Below are 18,340 nucleotides of genomic sequence, written 5' to 3'. Positions count from 1 at the left end.
GAGAGATATCTCGGCGCGCGGATGCCTCACTGCTCGTGTCGGCGCGTTTGGAATTGTTTGTGGGCGCGTAGCGCCACGTTCTACGCTCGGCGGTTGTTCGGCCGGCGTTTAACGGACGATGACCGGTCCGTTGGGGGGGAGGGGGGTCGCGCGGAAGCGGTTTGTTACAGTTAAATAAACAGTTTTTAAATTAAAATTTAAAGTCGATCATTTAGTTGACAAGTGTTAATACTCAGAACATAATACTGATTTTAATTTTATCCAAATTTAAACATAGTAATAAAATCAGTATTTTCCATGGTGGAAGTATAACATGGTGTGCTCAATTTGGCTAAACCACGCCCCTTTTCACGGCAAAGTGTCTCTTATTCCTGAAGGCTGCCAACTGTGAAAAAATGAAATATTTAATGTCGGAAAGTTGCTGAACCTAGATGGTCGCATCTTTGTCACACGTACGAGTGCGTGCATTGAGTCTTTTTCTGTCATACCAGCGCCGCCAGCGTCATTGCTCCAATTTCAGTGTCTTTGCTTCATAGCGTCCATAGTAACAACACGTGCTTTGAGGTTATTTTTTAAACTTTATTGTAAAATAAAGTGAAAATGGTACATTGTGTAGTGAAATCGTGTAAAAATTGCAACGAAACGTACTTGCCGGCGCAAGTAAGCTTTTTCCGATTTCCGGAAAATGCAGTAATGCGTGAAGGCTGAATTCAGAGAATCGGAGAGAGTTTTATGCCCAAAAATATTAAGAATGGTAAGTCTTATTAAATATTATTAGCCAATTTTTTGTAATGACATTATTTCCATTGCAATTTGTATTACACATACAGGCACACACACAACATTCCAATACTGTTCCAAAAGAAAATATTGTAAATATTTGTATCTTAATAGAGCAACCTAACCTAACACCAATTACTTGATATATATACTAACCAACAACTTTCTATTTAATTGTCTTAACTTTTGCAATAAATTTAAAGAATAGTATATTAAACTGATACAATATGTTTCAAGATAATTAAATGTACGTATCATGTATACATTTATACGTATTGTTGAAATTAAAATAATTTAATAGGAAGTTACATAGCACACATCAAGTGCTTGATGTAAACTAAGACAATTGTTAACTTATTAATTGTTAGTTAACTTAACTATTATTCTGTCATTTGAATTTTCAGCAAATATATGCTTAGCACACTTCACAGAAGATTTGTTTGTGAGAAGTAAAAAGATTCGACCTCCTATGGACATTCGAAGACAGTCGCTTTTGCCGAGTGCAGTTCCAACATTATTGTTACCAAAAACGGAAAATAGGTAAAAATGAATAAATAATAATTGATGTATTAATTACTGAAAAATACATTCCTTTTTTTGCATAACATTATCAAAGTAACATTTATATTTTCTATTTTAGTAACAATGAAAGTAATATGGACTTCAAAGTCATAGCCGAAGATTTTCCGCTTCCCGTCATCCACGAAAATGTACATGTAGTCTTCCGAGTTACTCGTCAGCCCTGATGATCCATCGAATATACAGGAATGTATGATAGATGCAGAATCACCGAAGGGTCTATTTAGAAGGTAAGAACAACATTGAACGATTACTGATGATAGTAATTTGCTATCTTAATTTACCACAAAATTCTTGGTATATACAATAAACAATGATGTTTTGTTTTATTATTACAGTAATCGAAGGCTGGAGGAAACATATGCAATGTGTTGAACGCCACCAAAAACAAGAAAAAAATGAAAAAAATCAAATAGAATTTTTAGCTCTTAGTTTTTTAACTTTGAAATGTATAAAATAATAAATAATTATGTGTATCTAAAAACTGTATAATATAAGAATTGTGTATAATAAATTATTATATTTATCATGAAACTTGCATAAAAAATAATGACTTATTTCTTCACATTTTGTCGGTAGAGATTGTCTTAGTCAGTTCATTCAAAAACACCAACACGTGGCTCAAGCATAAAATCAATGAATATTATTTAATTCAATTTAACTATCTTAACTATTTTTTTCTTTTCATTTTTAATGAAAAAATATCTTCAAATTTCAATAATTTTTTATTTACAAAAAATTAATATTCTGTAATGATTTGTGGACTTAATAATTCTATTTATTTCTTGTTTTGGAAAAAATTCTTGTATATCAATAGTTGTTTTTTAAATTTTTAAGAACTTTATTTTTTATTATTAAAATTACCGTAAAATTTATTACGATATTTATATTTGTAGTGTTATTTCAAATATTATTTTATTATTCAATACTATTAATCTTTATATTTTACACAAACTGTTTAATTTTTATTAATTTTTTACAATGAGCGCAATTAGTCTTTTGTGTCGTGTTGTATTTAATAACATTTATTTACAGCGGTAACTATCTGCAAGAAAAGAGATAGAGTGAAAATAGAAAACGTCCGACAAAGACAGTTATATCAGGTGTACAGACTTTAGAAAGTGAAATACTTCAACTTTTCACAGTTGGCAGCCCTCTGGAATAAGAAGCAGAAAAACGACGGAGAGCGCAGATTTTAGAGAAAGAAGGCTGCAAATTGAGCACACCATGCTATCCCTTCCACCATGAGTTCGGGTGACACTCTTTTGGACACAGCACGATTGGACACCAACCAATCATCTTGACTTATCTAACCAAACCAACGGAAAAACTCTAGGCATCGGCCGCTGTGAGTGGTGGTGTCCAATCGTGCGGTGTCCAATCGTGCGCACCCCTATCAGTTCCACATGAGACGTACCACACGCGTCTCGGAAAGTACGTCTCATGTGGAACTGATACTCTGCACAGTGTGCAGTGCACACTAGTATGTGTGAATCATCTATGTGCGAATCTAACCTGTGCGGGCATACATTCCTGTTACTTGTAATTTTTTAAAATTTATTTTTTTTAATTTAAAAATTTTAAAATTTATATTTAAAACAAAATAAATATATGTTAGGCATTTAAAAAAAAAAAAACATTTTACATGCAAGAAATTCAAGCAACACGGACATATCTATTAATGTACAACTATAACCTTAAAATTTTGTATCAACATATTGCAAGAAGGTTGGATATGACAGAATGTTATTACAGAATAGCTATTATAAATAATAAATTTGATATAAAACTGTTTCTTAATTTATCCTGATATCATTATCTATCTTTCAATTTTGTTCTGCTTATTTAAGTAATACATGTACCTATTACCAATACATGTATTATTACATGTATACAGCGTTTCTTACGCAGAAATTGGATTCGACGTAACGATAATAACGTAAAAAGCGTAAAGTAACTAGGCGGAAGCTAATGTTCCAGTAAAACGATATCATTGGTCGGCGCAAGTTACGCTTACGCAAGTTACGCCCCATGTGACGGCACCCTCAGCGGCTTTTGCGGATTGATGTCCGGTGAGTAGGTATTCTATACGATTCATAAAGAAAAGCGCGCAACAGCAGTTTAGAAACTGCTGGAGATTACATTAATTATTCATTTTAATGCCTTAGGTCAAGCTATCTCTGTTTTCTGCAAAAATTCTACCATGGCGTATTTCTGTGCGGCTGGAAGCTTTCTCATGCTATTAATGGTTAGCGATAAGTCGTCATCTGTTTTATGAAAATTGCTATTATACTTCAATTTAATATTGCTAAATAGTAACAAGTCGTATCAATTATTAAATTTATTAAATTTATTATTCTGAATTCAAATTCTTTTATCATACGTAGTGATACATTGCATTAATAATACAATAGCAACATAAAAAATTGTAACAAATGTTAGTGAAAATTAACATTAAGTACAGTTCGCTAAAGACGGTTTTACGTTAACCAAGTTTTTATTATATGTAGAGGAGAAGAGGGTATTATGGCCACTGTGGACATTATGGCTACCCCATTATCTCCGTTATTATTAAGAGGATGCTATAGTGACCGAAGAACTTCCTCGACGTCGGCATTGCAGATTATTTTTCGAGGGAGACCAGGCTATCGCTCTTTGTCCAACGCATAGATCTGTCTTTGTTTTTCGATTATTTCGCCATCTGCGAAAAGACCTATCAACTACAGCCACTGCTCTTCTTGCCATCGTTTACGGCCCAGTTTCACAACTTTGGGTTTAACCCGAGTTTAGTTGAACTACCGTCAAGTTTAACGCCACGGTTAAACTTCTATCGCGTTTCACAACCAGATTTTAACTCTAGGTTACGTAAACCTATAATCTATGCGAAGAAACTTCAACAGACTTATCTTTCTTCTAGAACAAGTAGTGTGATTGGTTGTTACCGAAAATAGGGAATGAGATATTACAGGTTCTATACACCAAGGCAAAAAATAATGAACAAATTTAAAAGTTTTAAAGTTTTCTTCTTACATGTTTTCAAATCAGTTTGAACTAAACAATTAAATTCAATTGTTACTGTAAAAATTTACACTTTATTAAGTACATTAAACATTGGAACACTAATTAGAAAAAAATTTCTCATAAAATAAAGAACAACAGATTAGAATAAAAGACAAAATTGAGTTTTGAAAAAAATAAATAAATCTAAAAGACAGCCACTCGAAATAAAAAAAAACTGTTCTTTGGAAAAACACATATATGGTCATCGTAATCATAGTATGTAATCTATAAGTACTAATTTAATAATATTACAAAACTATTTTTACTGTTCTGTTTTATGAGAAATTTTTTCTTTGATTTCTCTTAAGACTGCAGTAACAGATTCCTTGGTTAAGCGAAATCGAGCATAAAAATCAATGTCATCAAATTCTTCAAAATATGACGGTCGTCTTCTAATTATTCTCGGGCGTCGATTTATTATTTGCACAAAATCTTCATCGTCAGATGACGATAACATATATTCCAGAGCCATATCTTGCAACATAACCTTTTTACAATTTCGTGGAGATATCAGCCATGAAGTACAATACTCGAAAGATTATTGAAAGCAGTGGCGCTGCAGTATTAAACCTCGGTTATCTACTTTAAACGCCCGAATTTCGCCGTTCAACTTTAACCGCAGTTTAACAACGTTAACCGAGGTTTAAGACAGTTGTGGAACACAATATTTACCGTAAACCAAGTTTAAAGGTTTAAACTCCGGTTAAACTAAGTTGTGAAACTGGCCCTACGTGTGCTAAGCGAAATTTGGACACGTACAGCTGTTCACCTATTAAACTTTTTTGTTAGGTTGTTGACTGAAACGATACACAGTCAATGTTGTGTGTTACAGTTTTCTGAAGTTCGCCCTGGTCTCATTTTATACATACGAGCTACAGAACGTCAATAAATAACAAAAATTAACCTTGGTTGACAGATCCACGAGACGAAAATAAATGAATTTTTAACTTTTTGATCGATTTTCTCATAAAATTTACCAGAGCAGACTTTGTTTTGGTGCGTACTTTTATTTTGTAAAAGGATTTTGTGATCTGTAAAGCTAATTCAAAAATTAATGAACACTGTAATGGTCGGAAATTTCCGTCAGTATAGCATCCTCTTAAGTAATAAGTTCTAACAATTGTTTATGGAATAATTTAATTAGTAGCCCATGGCTTTTTTAGCATGGTGTTAATATGCCTATTGTGTATTCACAATAGCTAACAATTGTTATAAAGCATTTTTACTTTTGAGCATTTCTAAATTTTTTCAAGGTACACCCAGCGACTTTGATTCTGTCCATGGGGAAATTTTCCAAACTAAGAAGTCACCATCCTTCTACATACTCGCACTTCATGATTAACGTAACGTCAGGCTTACGATCGATCCCGGCCGCTTACGACTGCATTTGACACAATTTGACATGAGGTTAAGTAATTTGACATGAGGTTAAATAATTTGAGATTTGCGACTTGAATTCACTGGGCAAGAAGATACTGACGAAATCTCAGATCTGGCTGCAGTGCAACAAGTGTAAATACACCACGCATCATGATTCCTTTATGATGCATCGCATGAAAGATCATAACGAGGAAAGGGCAGCTGACGAATACATCTTCGAGAGCTAGCAGGAAAGTGAAAGACATAGTTACAACAAAGTGAATGACTTGGAGAACAAGAAGAATGAAACAGATTGAGTAGCGCTAAATCCAAGAGAAATTGTTCAGATGCATTCTTGCTATCTGTTACAATTTTTATAATTATAGGTGACACTGTTGATATGTTACAGATAATTCTGACATTGTTATCAAGGATGATAAAGCGATGGAGGTAACACTTTTGAAGCCGATTCAGTCAGTTTTCCCTATTACTCAATCCACCCCACTACCACTGTTGGATTTATCAAATTGTAATCATTTATATGCTTCCGCTACATTACCAGCGAGTAGGTATTATTTACTGATTAGTTAATGCATTACTGTAAATCTATCTTAAAAAGGAATTTTTTCTTACGAAAGGTGTTTCCACGTTGTCCCAAGAACAAATGTATGTTCTGCAGCCGATTGACACGGCTGATATTGAAAACTTGAGGAAGATGATAAGATTGGACTTGTATACTGAGCAGAAAATGGAAATGAAGAGCGAAAGTAGAAAATGGATAACCTTGAAAAAGGATGGAAGTCTAGAACTGGTAGAGATGCCTTGGAACGAGACAGAAGGATCGAATATTGACGATGGTGTTTGATTAACTGTGCAAAAATCAAAGACACTTTAGTATTACATTTGGTTGCTTTAACTGTTGAAAAACTCAATGTAATATACAGAAATTTATTATAATTCTAATGTTATAAATGAAGTAACTTTATTCGCCATACTTGAATTTCTGCATGACACTCGCAATGATGTTTATTTTGCTGATCAAAGCTGTGTCATGTTGACAATACATCGATGTCAATTGACTCACGGTTGGAAAAATCGCAGTTTCGCTCTTTCAATTTTATTTATATTGCTAATTGTTATTCCTCTTAATCGTATGTTACTTCGTAAACAACCGTCGTTGTTTGAATAATGCATACTTTCATTAATTGTAATTTAAAGAAAAGAATTATAATAAAAAAATTTATCCCACGGAAAAAACAATGTTTTTTTATTATTTCATACAAACTTCTTTTACAAATAAAAACATTAGGTTAATTTGTTTAATGATCCATATTATAATTGTTTTGAGTAATTTAACTTTAAAAATTTATAAATTTCTAATTTAAAATAAATAATATTTTTTTAATTAACTTTTAACTTAATTTTTAACTATTTTTATTTATGAAAACCTACTCAGAAAATTTAATAATAAATGCAAATAAAATATTTAATATAAATTATTATAAATGTAATTTATTATAATACAGTGAATAAATAATATATAACAAAATTGGTAAAGAAAGAAAAACGTAATAAAATTTAATTTAAGAAAATTTCTTTTTATTTTTTATTTTAATATAACGTATAATTTATATATATATATATATATATATATATATATATATACTTTTTTTTTATATTATACATTTTGTACATTTTTTCTGGGACGCTGGAAATATATACAATCTAAGAAATTGGCGCGCAAGTTTAGTGCATAAGTTTTTAAAGTTAAATTATTCAAAACAATTATAATATGGATCATTAAACAAATTAATGTTTTTATTTGTAAAAGAAGTTTGTATGAAATAATAAAAAAACATTGTTTTTTCCGTGGGATAAATTTTTTTATTATAATTCTTTTCTTTAAATTACAATTAATGAAAGTATGCATTATTCAAACAACGACGGTTGTTTACGAAGTAACATACGATTAAGAGGAATAACAATTAGCAATATAAATAAAATTGAAAGAGCGAAACTGCGATTTTTCCAACCGTGAGTCAATTGACATCGATGTATTGTCAACATGACACAGCTTTGATCAGCAAAATAAACATCATTGCGAGTGTCATGCGGAAATTCAAGTATGGCGAATAAAGTTACTTCATTTATAACATTAGAATTATAATAAATTTCTGTATATTACACTGAGTTTTTCAACAGTTAAAGCAACCAAATGTAATACTAAAGTGTCTTTGATTTTTGCACAGTTAATCAAACACCATCGTCAATATTCGATCCTTCTGTCTCGTTCCAAGGCATCTCTACCAGTTCTAGACTTCCATCTTTTTTCAAGGTTATCCATTTTCTACTTTCGCTCTTCATTTCCATTTTCTGCTCAGTATACAAGTCCAATCTTATCATCTTCCTCAAGTTTTCAATATCAGCCGTGTCAATCGGCTGCAGAACATACATTTGTTCTTGGGACAACGTGGAAACACCTTTCGTAAGAAAAAATTCCTTTTTAAGATAGATTTACAGTAATGCATTAACTAATCAGTAAATAATACCTACTCGCTGGTAATGTAGCGGAAGCATATAAATGATTACAATTTGATAAATCCAACAGTGGTAGTGGGGTGGATTGAGTAATAGGGAAAACTGACTGAATCGGCTTCAAAAGTGTTACCTCCATCGCTTTATCATCCTTGATAACAATGTCAGAATTATCTGTAACATATCAACAGTGTCACCTATAATTATAAAAATTGTAACAGATAGCAAGAATGCATCTGAACAATTTCTCTTGGATTTAGCGCTACTCAATCTGTTTCATTCTTCTTGTTCTCCAAGTCATTCACTTTGTTGTAACTATGTCTTTCACTTTTCTGCTAGCTCTCGAAGATGTATTCGTCAGCTGCCCTTTCATCGTTATGATCTTTCATGCGATGCATCATAAAGGAATCATGATGCGTGGTGTATTTACACTTGTTGCACTGCAGCCAGATCTGAGATTTCGTCAGTATCTTCTTGCCCAGTGAATTCAAGTCGCAAATCTCAAATTATTTAACCTCATGTCAAATTACTTAACCTCATGTCAAATTGTGTCAAATGCAGTCGTAAGCGGCCGGGATCAATCGTAAGCCTGACGTTACGTTAATCATGAAGTGCGAGTATGTAGAAGGATGGTGACTTCTTAGTTTGGAAAATTTCCCCATGGACAGAATCAAAGTCGCTGGGTGTACCTTGAAAAAATTTAGAAATGCTCAAAAGTAAAAATGCTTTATAACAATTGTTAGCTATTGTGAATACACAATAGGCATATTAACACCATGCTAAAAAAGCCATGGGCTACTAATTAAATTATTCCATAAACAATTGTTAGAACTTATTACTTAAGAGGATGCTATACTGACGGAAATTTCCGACCATTACAGTGTTCATTAATTTTTGAATTAGCTTTACAGATCACAAAATCCTTTTACAAAATAAAAGTACGCACCAAAACAAAGTCTGCTCTGGTAAATTTTATGAGAAAATCGATCAAAAAGTTAAAAATTCATTTATTTTCGTCTCGTGGATCTGTCAACCAAGGTTAATTTTTGTTATTTATTGACGTTCTGTAGCTCGTATGTATAAAATGAGACCAGGGCGAACTTCAGAAAACTGTAACACACAACATTGACTGTGTATCGTTTCAGTCAACAACCTAACAAAAAAGTTTAATAGGTGAACAGCTGTACGTGTCCAAATTTCGCTTAGCACACGTAGGGCCAGTTTCACAACTTAGTTTAACCGGAGTTTAAACCTTTAAACTTGGTTTACGGTAAATATTGTGTTCCACAACTGTCTTAAACCTCGGTTAACGTTGTTAAACTGCGGTTAAAGTTGAACGGCGAAATTCGGGCGTTTAAAGTAGATAACCGAGGTTTAATACTGCAGCGCCACTGCTTTCAATAATCTTTCGAGTATTGTACTTCATGGCTGATATCTCCACGAAATTGTAAAAAGGTTATGTTGCAAGATATGGCTCTGGAATATATGTTATCGTCATCTGACGATGAAGATTTTGTGCAAATAATAAATCGACGCCCGAGAATAATTAGAAGACGACCGTCATATTTTGAAGAATTTGATGACATTGATTTTTATGCTCGATTTCGCTTAACCAAGGAATCTGTTACTGCAGTCTTAAGAGAAATCAAAGAAAAAATTTCTCATAAAACAGAACAGTAAAAATAGTTTTGTAATATTATTAAATTAGTACTTATAGATTACATACTATGATTACGATGACCATATATGTGTTTTTCCAAAGAACAGTTTTTTTTTATTTCGAGTGGCTGTCTTTTAGATTTATTTATTTTTTTCAAAACTCAATTTTGTCTTTTATTCTAATCTGTTGTTCTTTATTTTATGAGAAATTTTTTTCTAATTAGTGTTCCAATGTTTAATGTACTTAATAAAGTGTAAATTTTTACAGTAACAATTGAATTTAATTGTTTAGTTCAAACTGATTTGAAAACATGTAAGAAGAAAACTTTAAAACTTTTAAATTTGTTCATTATTTTTTGCCTTGGTGTATAGAACCTGTAATATCTCATTCCCTATTTTCGGTAACAACCAATCACACTACTTGTTCTAGAAGAAAGATAAGTCTGTTGAAGTTTCTTCGCATAGATTATAGGTTTACGTAACCTAGAGTTAAAATCTGGTTGTGAAACGCGATAGAAGTTTAACCGTGGCGTTAAACTTGACGGTAGTTCAACTAAACTCGGGTTAAACCCAAAGTTGTGAAACTGGGCCGTAAACGATGGCAAGAAGAGCAGTGGCTGTAGTTGATAGGTCTTTTCGCAGATGGCGAAATAATCGAAAAACAAAGACAGATCTATGCGTTGGACAAAGAGCGATAGCCTGGTCTCCCTCGAAAAATAATCTGCAATGCCGACGTCGAGGAAGTTCTTCGGTCACTATAGCATCCTCTTAATAATAACGGAGATAATGGGGTAGCCATAATGTCCACAGTGGCCATAATACCCTCTTCTCCTCTACATATAATAAAAACTTGGTTAACGTAAAACCGTCTTTAGCGAACTGTACTTAATGTTAATTTTCACTAACATTTGTTACAATTTTTTATGTTGCTATTGTATTATTAATGCAATGTATCACTACGTATGATAAAAGAATTTGAATTCAGAATAATAAATTTAATAAATTTAATAATTGATACGACTTGTTACTATTTAGCAATATTAAATTGAAGTATAATAGCAATTTTCATAAAACAGATGACGACTTATCGCTAACCATTAATAGCATGAGAAAGCTTCCAGCCGCACAGAAATACGCCATGGTAGAATTTTTGCAGAAAACAGAGATAGCTTGACCTAAGGCATTAAAATGAATAATTAATGTAATCTCCAGCAGTTTCTAAACTGCTGTTGCGCGCTTTTCTTTATGAATCGTATAGAATACCTACTCACCGGACATCAATCCGCAAAAGCCGCTGAGGGTGCCGTCACATGGGGCGTAACTTGCGTAAGCGTAACTTGCGCCGACCAATGATATCGTTTTACTGGAACATTAGCTTCCGCCTAGTTACTTTACGCTTTTTACGTTATTATCGTTACGTCGAATCCAATTTCTGCGTAAGAAACGCTGTATACATGTAATAATACATGTATTGGTAATAGGTACATGTATTACTTAAATAAGCAGAACAAAATTGAAAGATAGATAATGATATCAGGATAAATTAAGAAACAGTTTTATATCAAATTTATTATTTATAATAGCTATTCTGTAATAACATTCTGTCATATCCAACCTTCTTGCAATATGTTGATACAAAATTTTAAGGTTATAGTTGTACATTAATAGATATGTCCGTGTTGCTTGAATTTCTTGCATGTAAAATGTTTTTTTTTTTTTAAATGCCTAACATATATTTATTTTGTTTTAAATATAAATTTTAAAATTTTTAAATTAAAAAAAATAAATTTTAAAAAATTACAAGTAACAGGAATGTATGCCCGCACAGGTTAGATTCGCACATAGATGATTCACACATACTAGTGTGCACTGCACACTGTGCAGAGTATCAGTTCCACATGAGACGTACTTTCCGAGACGCGTGTGGTACGTCTCATGTGGAACTGATAGGGGTGCGCACGATTGGACACCGCACGATTGGACACCACCACTCACAGCGGCCGATGCCTAGAGTTTTTCCGTTGGTTTGGTTAGATAAGTCAAGATGATTGGTTGGTGTCCAATCGTGCTGTGTCCAAAAGAGTGTCACCCGAACTCATGGTGGAAGGGATAGCATGGTGTGCTCAATTTGCAGCCTTCTTTCTCTAAAATCTGCGCTCTCCGTCGTTTTTCTGCTTCTTATTCCAGAGGGCTGCCAACTGTGAAAAGTTGAAGTATTTCACTTTCTAAAGTCTGTACACCTGATATAACTGTCTTTGTCGGACGTTTTCTATTTTCACTCTATCTCTTTTCTTGCAGATAGTTACCGCTGTAAATAAATGTTATTAAATACAACACGACACAAAAGACTAATTGCGCTCATTGTAAAAAATTAATAAAAATTAAACAGTTTGTGTAAAATATAAAGATTAATAGTATTGAATAATAAAATAATATTTGAAATAACACTACAAATATAAATATCGTAATAAATTTTACGGTAATTTTAATAATAAAAAATAAAGTTCTTAAAAATTTAAAAAACAACTATTGATATACAAGAATTTTTTCCAAAACAAGAAATAAATAGAATTATTAAGTCCACAAATCATTACAGAATATTAATTTTTTGTAAATAAAAAATTATTGAAATTTGAAGATATTTTTTCATTAAAAATGAAAAGAAAAAAATAGTTAAGATAGTTAAATTGAATTAAATAATATTCATTGATTTTATGCTTGAGCCACGTGTTGGTGTTTTTGAATGAACTGACTAAGACAATCTCTACCGACAAAATGTGAAGAAATAAGTCATTATTTTTTATGCAAGTTTCATGATAAATATAATAATTTATTATACACAATTCTTATATTATACAGTTTTTAGATACACATAATTATTTATTATTTTATACATTTCAAAGTTAAAAAACTAAGAGCTAAAAATTCTATTTGATTTTTTTCATTTTTTTCTTGTTTTTGGTGGCGTTCAACACATTGCATATGTTTCCTCCAGCCTTCGATTACTGTAATAATAAAACAAAACATCATTGTTTATTGTATATACCAAGAATTTTGTGGTAAATTAAGATAGCAAATTACTATCATCAGTAATCGTTCAATGTTGTTCTTACCTTCTAAATAGACCCTTCGGTGATTCTGCATCTATCATACATTCCTGTATATTCGATGGATCATCAGGGCTGACGAGTAACTCGGAAGACTACATGTACATTTTCGTGGATGACGGGAAGCGGAAAATCTTCGGCTATGACTTTGAAGTCCATATTACTTTCATTGTTACTAAAATAGAAAATATAAATGTTACTTTGATAATGTTATGCAAAAAAAGGAATGTATTTTTCAGTAATTAATACATCAATTATTATTTATTCATTTTTACCTATTTTCCGTTTTTGGTAACAATAATGTTGGAACTGCACTCGGCAAAAGCGACTGTCTTCGAATGTCCATAGGAGGTCGAATCTTTTTACTTCTCACAAACAAATCTTCTGTGAAGTGTGCTAAGCATATATTTGCTGAAAATTCAAATGACAGAATAATAGTTAAGTTAACTAACAATTAATAAGTTAACAATTGTCTTAGTTTACATCAAGCACTTGATGTGTGCTATGTAACTTCCTATTAAATTATTTTAATTTCAACAATACGTATAAATGTATACATGATACGTACATTTAATTATCTTGAAACATATTGTATCAGTTTAATATACTATTCTTTAAATTTATTGCAAAAGTTAAGACAATTAAATAGAAAGTTGTTGGTTAGTATATATATCAAGTAATTGGTGTTAGGTTAGGTTGCTCTATTAAGATACAAATATTTACAATATTTTCTTTTGGAACAGTATTGGAATGTTGTGTGTGTGCCTGTATGTGTAATACAAATTGCAATGGAAATAATGTCATTACAAAAAATTGGCTAATAATATTTAATAAGACTTACCATTCTTAATATTTTTGGGCATAAAACTCTCTCCGATTCTCTGAATTCAGCCTTCACGCATTACTGCATTTTCCGGAAATCGGAAAAAGCTTACTTGCGCCGGCAAGTACGTTTCGTTGCAATTTTTACACGATTTCACTACACAATGTACCATTTTCACTTTATTTTACAATAAAGTTTAAAAAATAACCTCAAAGCACGTGTTGTTACTATGGACGCTATGAAGCAAAGACACTGAAATTGGAGCAATGACGCTGGCGGCGCTGGTATGACAGAAAAAGACTCAATGCACGCACTCGTACGTGTGACAAAGATGCGACCATCTAGGTTCAGCAACTTTCCGACATTAAATATTTCATTTTTTCACAGTTGGCAGCCTTCAGGAATAAGAGACACTTTGCCGTGAAAAGGGGCGTGGTTTAGCCAAATTGAGCACACCATGTTATACTTCCACCATGCCCGAACTGATACTCTGCACACTAGTATGTGTGAATCATCTATGTGCGAATCTAACCTGTGCGGGCATATATTCCTGTTCCTTGTAATTTTCAAAAATTTATATATGTAAAACAAAATAAATATATGTTAGGCATTTAAGAAAATGAAAGCATTTTACATGCAAGAAATTCAAGCAACACGGAAGTATCTATTAACCCTAACAGCAAAACCATTCATATGTCGACTATAAGTCGACTTTTCTAAGTCAGGCTTTCAGAGTTGACTGCAAGTCGACTTTGCATAGACGTCTGCAGACGTCTTTCAAAAGTTGACTTTAAGACGTCTAGAAAAAGACTTTTTGAAATCGACTCGACTGAGCGCCACTGTAGTGAGCGAGCACCGCTGTCACCGCTGCTGCATGTAGCGCCAAGCGAGAGTCATCAAGTTTCTTGCAAGAGTCAATCCGCGTTGTTGTAATCCTACCCGTCTGTCGGGTCTTGTGCTTATTGAATAAAGACTATTAGCTGCAGCCGTTCGGACATACAAAATTCTCTTGTACTCTCCGCTATTTTTTATTATCCATTGGAGCGTGTGCAGCCATACCGGTCATATGCGATTGCCATTGTGAGCCGTTGTTGAGGGACAGACGAGTCGTGAAGTAGGACTATAGTATGTATTTTTTTGTAAAACCATATCAATTAGATATAAATCCGAATATTTAAACGATCAATTGCGAATATTTTAGTTTTGAGATCAGTGGTGCCGAAGCAGTTAAAAACACTGGAGATATGTGTATCGAGATTTCTCTGCCAAAGCATTTCCAATCCATGGTATTTATGTCGGTGTCGAGGTTGAGTGGCACGAAAACTGGCAGAGTCATAAAGAACTTTACGTGACGGAGAAAAGAAGCTACAACTGAACATATTTACTACAAGTGAGCTTTGTCTTCAAAACAAAAATTAATTTGTTCATTTGAAAAACAACATACGTCAACAACTCTCACTTTTAGAGAATTAAAGATGTTTAGTTTTTACAACTGCAGCACTAAAATTAATTAAAAATTGATATTAATTAAATATTGTTATAGATATTAACATTTTGATTTTGACGCTCAATTAATTTTTTTTTTATTTAAGTTGAATTATTTTTTAAATGATTGATTCAATTGTTTTTTTAATAATATCACTTTCAATTTGTGCATTCTAATTGCAGAAAAGAACACAAGGAATGTACCAGCAATCAAGATAAACAAATTATCCCTCAATATCTTGAGTAAAACAAAGTGACATTCTTTATCCACTAGAGATTCGAGTTGCAGAATGCAAAATAAAAAAGAATATTTTATCTTTGCAGCATCTACAACAAAGGATCCATTTCTTAAAAAGTTAGCTAAGTTCTATAATTTATATAGAAAGAACATTTTACATTGACATTGTATAAATTTAGAATCTATACATGTATACAGGATATTTAACGAGAGGTGAGAAATAAAGATTTTTTTTCTTATGTGACGTCCATTAATATAATATAGTTAAAAGTTTTTATTATTTTTATTATTATTTTTCTTAACAAATGCATCTGTATACAATAGTAATATTATGCGAGATAATTTTATATACATTAAGTTATTGTGATATACATATACACACACAAAGTTAAACAAATGCGCACAATACATATACACAGATATACACATTTATATTTGCTTTACATATTATAACAATTTTCTTTTTTTTTTTTAAATAAAACGAATCAAACAAGTAAAAAATGTTATAACATATTTTCCCAATTTCAATATTCCTTCCTTTACAACTGCATAGAATGTCTGTAGGATGGCTAACTATAGTCGGCTTATAGTTGTCTTCAAATGTATGACTTAAAGACGTCTTTAAAAGTCGACTTATAGTTGTCGATTAAAGTGGGACATTGTATGACTTATAGACGTCTTTAAGTCGTCTAAAGTCGATTTATGGACGTCCATTTTCCAGACGTCTAGCAGTTATGGCCGACTCATAGTCGACTTAAAGTCGACTTTGTGCTGTTAGGGAATGTACAACTATAACCTTAAAATTTTGTATCAACATATCGCAAGAAAATTGGATATGACAGAATGTTATTACAGAATAGCTATTATAAATAATAAATTTGACATAAAACTATTTCTTAATTTACCCTAATATCATTATCTATCTTTCAATTTTGTTCTGCTTATTAAGTAATACATGTGTTACCTATACATGTATACACAGCATTTCTTACGCAAGAAATTGGATTCGACGTAACGATAACAACGTAAAAAGCGTAAAGTAACTAGGCGGAAGCTAATGTTCCAGTAAAACGATATCATTGGTCGGCGCAAGTTACGCTTACGCAAGTTACGCCCCATGTGACGGCACCCTAAGGGTGCAGTCCCATGGAGCGTATCAGGCGTATCGCGGATTGCGCGTATCGAAAATCTGACCAATCGCGAACGTTCCGCTGCTTTCGGTACGTGAACGTTTTGTTCCTACGGTCCCATGAAGCGGAATTTGCGTAAGCGTATTAAGCGGATGCTCAATCACGAAACGAATTTTGTTATTTCTCTCATCCAAACAGTCTTGTGATTGGTGAACCGCTGATCCGCTTACGCGAATTCCGCTTCATGGGACCGTAGGAACAAAAGCAGACGGAAGAATAGTAGAATATTCACAGTATATATAAAGTGAATTTTATTTAATTTATTAATTTATTTAGTATAAGTAAATAAAACATTTGACTTTTAACAGGTGCAGAATGAAATCGAAAACAATATTGCTTTCAATTGCTTTATTAATAAAACGTTTAAAACGAATAAATTACGATGTTTTTACCAGGCATGAAATACATCGTAAAATTATTAATCTTTATGCGCTTTATTATTTAGCATTAAAAAACAAGAGAAAAATTGCGAATAAAGGAAAACGGAAATATTGGGTCAAACCAATATTTGTAATTTGCAATTTGTAATTTGCAATTCATAATACAATATTTATATCCGTATTTATATTAAACTAAAATAATCAGTGTAGACTAATCAAAAATATGCTTCGTCGAATTCTAAACTAACCTTAAAATATTATAATTAATAAGTATTACAAAAATAATATTTTAAAATGCTATATGCTACTCACAGGACTTATATTTTCTTTGTTCATAATTGTTTTAATTGTATCAATTACAAGAAACTGCTATTTTTCTTTATGTTAACCTCAATCCGCTCTGATCCGCTCGATTGAATACGCTAAAGAATAACTTCGGCGGAACGGTAGCGAACCAAGAACAGCGGAAGCAGCGGAACGTTCGCGATTGGTCAGATTTTCGATACGCGCAATCCGCGATACGCCTGATACGCTCCATGGGACTGCACCCTAAGTGTTGCACTAATGGGCGATAGTGCAGCCAGGGAAAAACGCTATAAATTTTGGAACACTGCCTCTGTTGACGCTTGCGCGACGCTCATGATAATCGCAATCATCGCAATCATGCTGTTTTTGTTATGAAAACGATCAGCTGTGAGAGTCCTGAGGATTTTCGTCGTACCGGCTACCCGTCCGCGACGAGGCAAATTTCGGGCACGGTTAGAAGCGGTGACGAGACGGTGACATTCCTCCTTACACGTGCGAATGACGAACGTCGAAACCGTGTTGAGCGTGCCGACGATCCGCGTCTCGTCCGCGACGTCCGAGTCGCACGCAGCCGTGATCCACCGACGTGCGATTTGAGCGATCGCACGTCCGTCTCCACGAGCGATTGATCCGATCTCGAGAAGGCATCCTCTCGCCGATGTGTTTCGGCGAGTTGTAGAATTGAATGGTGAACGTATAGGGCAGAGAAACAACGCGTGGCAGCCTCTGACGGCACCGATTTCTCCTCACGGTGCTCCGTCGTGAGAAAGGTAACACGTCAACGTCAACACACAGATGATAACCGTATATACGGCCGTCCTGCGTGAAGTTCCACGAAA

At 33.0% G+C, this 18,340-nt stretch overlaps 2 protein-coding genes and 3 long non-coding RNA genes across 7 annotated transcripts; 3 read left to right on the top strand and 2 right to left on the bottom strand.

The window, feature by feature from the left end:
* The first annotated feature begins 1,301 nt into the window (after positions 1–1,301).
* LOC120358491 lies at positions 1,302–1,771 on the top strand. Its single transcript, XR_005575435.1, has 3 exons — positions 1,302–1,320; positions 1,421–1,589; positions 1,698–1,771. It is a non-coding gene; the product is annotated as an uncharacterized LOC120358491 (long non-coding RNA).
* A 3,963-nt stretch (positions 1,772–5,734) lies between these two features.
* On the top strand, positions 5,735–7,038 carry LOC120358420. 2 transcript variants are annotated; one of them, XM_039452684.1, is made up of 3 exons: positions 5,735–6,029; positions 6,188–6,343; positions 6,417–7,038. In XM_039452684.1, the coding sequence occupies exons 2-3, from the start codon at positions 6,223–6,225 to the stop codon at positions 6,641–6,643; spliced, it is 348 nt and encodes a 115-aa protein (XP_039308618.1). In that variant the 5' UTR covers positions 5,735–6,029; positions 6,188–6,222; the 3' UTR covers positions 6,644–7,038. The 2 variants fall into 2 exon arrangements, with proteins under 2 accessions (XP_039308618.1, XP_039308616.1); XM_039452682.1 differs by having other exon boundaries at positions 5,735–6,095.
* A 601-nt stretch (positions 7,039–7,639) lies between these two features.
* Positions 7,640–8,938, bottom strand: LOC105206123. Of its 2 annotated transcripts, XM_039452685.1 has the most exons (3): positions 8,580–8,938; positions 8,332–8,487; positions 7,640–8,258 (listed from the first exon to the last, which is right to left on the bottom strand). In XM_039452685.1, exons 2-3 carry the CDS (start codon positions 8,450–8,452, stop codon positions 8,032–8,034), a joined length of 348 nt encoding a protein of 115 aa, XP_039308619.1. In that variant the 5' UTR covers positions 8,453–8,487; positions 8,580–8,938; the 3' UTR covers positions 7,640–8,031. The 2 variants fall into 2 exon arrangements, with proteins under 2 accessions (XP_039308619.1, XP_011173947.1); XM_011175645.3 differs by having other exon boundaries at positions 8,332–8,934.
* Positions 8,939–12,903: 3,965 nt separating this feature from the next.
* On the bottom strand, positions 12,904–13,375 carry LOC120358494. Its single transcript, XR_005575440.1, has 3 exons — positions 13,355–13,375; positions 13,086–13,254; positions 12,904–12,977 (listed from the first exon to the last, which is right to left on the bottom strand). It is a non-coding gene; the product is annotated as an uncharacterized LOC120358494 (long non-coding RNA).
* Positions 13,376–14,709: 1,334 nt separating this feature from the next.
* Positions 14,710–15,864, top strand: LOC120358510. The gene is made up of 3 exons (XR_005575454.1): positions 14,710–15,027; positions 15,104–15,292; positions 15,571–15,864. It is a non-coding gene; the product is annotated as an uncharacterized LOC120358510 (long non-coding RNA).
* The last annotated feature ends 2,476 nt before the right edge of the window (positions 15,865–18,340 follow it).

Source organism: Solenopsis invicta, chromosome 8, assembly GCF_016802725.1.
Source record: "Solenopsis invicta isolate M01_SB chromosome 8, UNIL_Sinv_3.0, whole genome shotgun sequence".
Lineage (NCBI taxonomy): Eukaryota > Metazoa > Arthropoda > Insecta > Hymenoptera > Formicidae > Solenopsis > Solenopsis invicta.
This window is presented reverse-complemented; position numbering and strand designations above follow the sequence as displayed.

Excerpts from the sequence above, each read along its gene's own strand:
- LOC120358420 (XM_039452684.1), top strand. The coding sequence starts at position 6,223 with ATGGAGGTAACACTTTTGAAGCCGATTCAGTCAGTTTTCCCTATTACT. Across the intron at positions 6,344-6,416 it reads TTCCGCTACATTACCAGCGA|GTGTTTCCACGTTGTCCCAA; the intron begins GTAGGTATTATT and ends TTCTTACGAAAG.
- LOC105206123 (XM_039452685.1), bottom strand. The coding sequence starts at position 8,452 with ATGGAGGTAACACTTTTGAAGCCGATTCAGTCAGTTTTCCCTATTACT. Across the intron at positions 8,259-8,331 it reads TTCCGCTACATTACCAGCGA|GTGTTTCCACGTTGTCCCAA; the intron begins GTAGGTATTATT and ends TTCTTACGAAAG.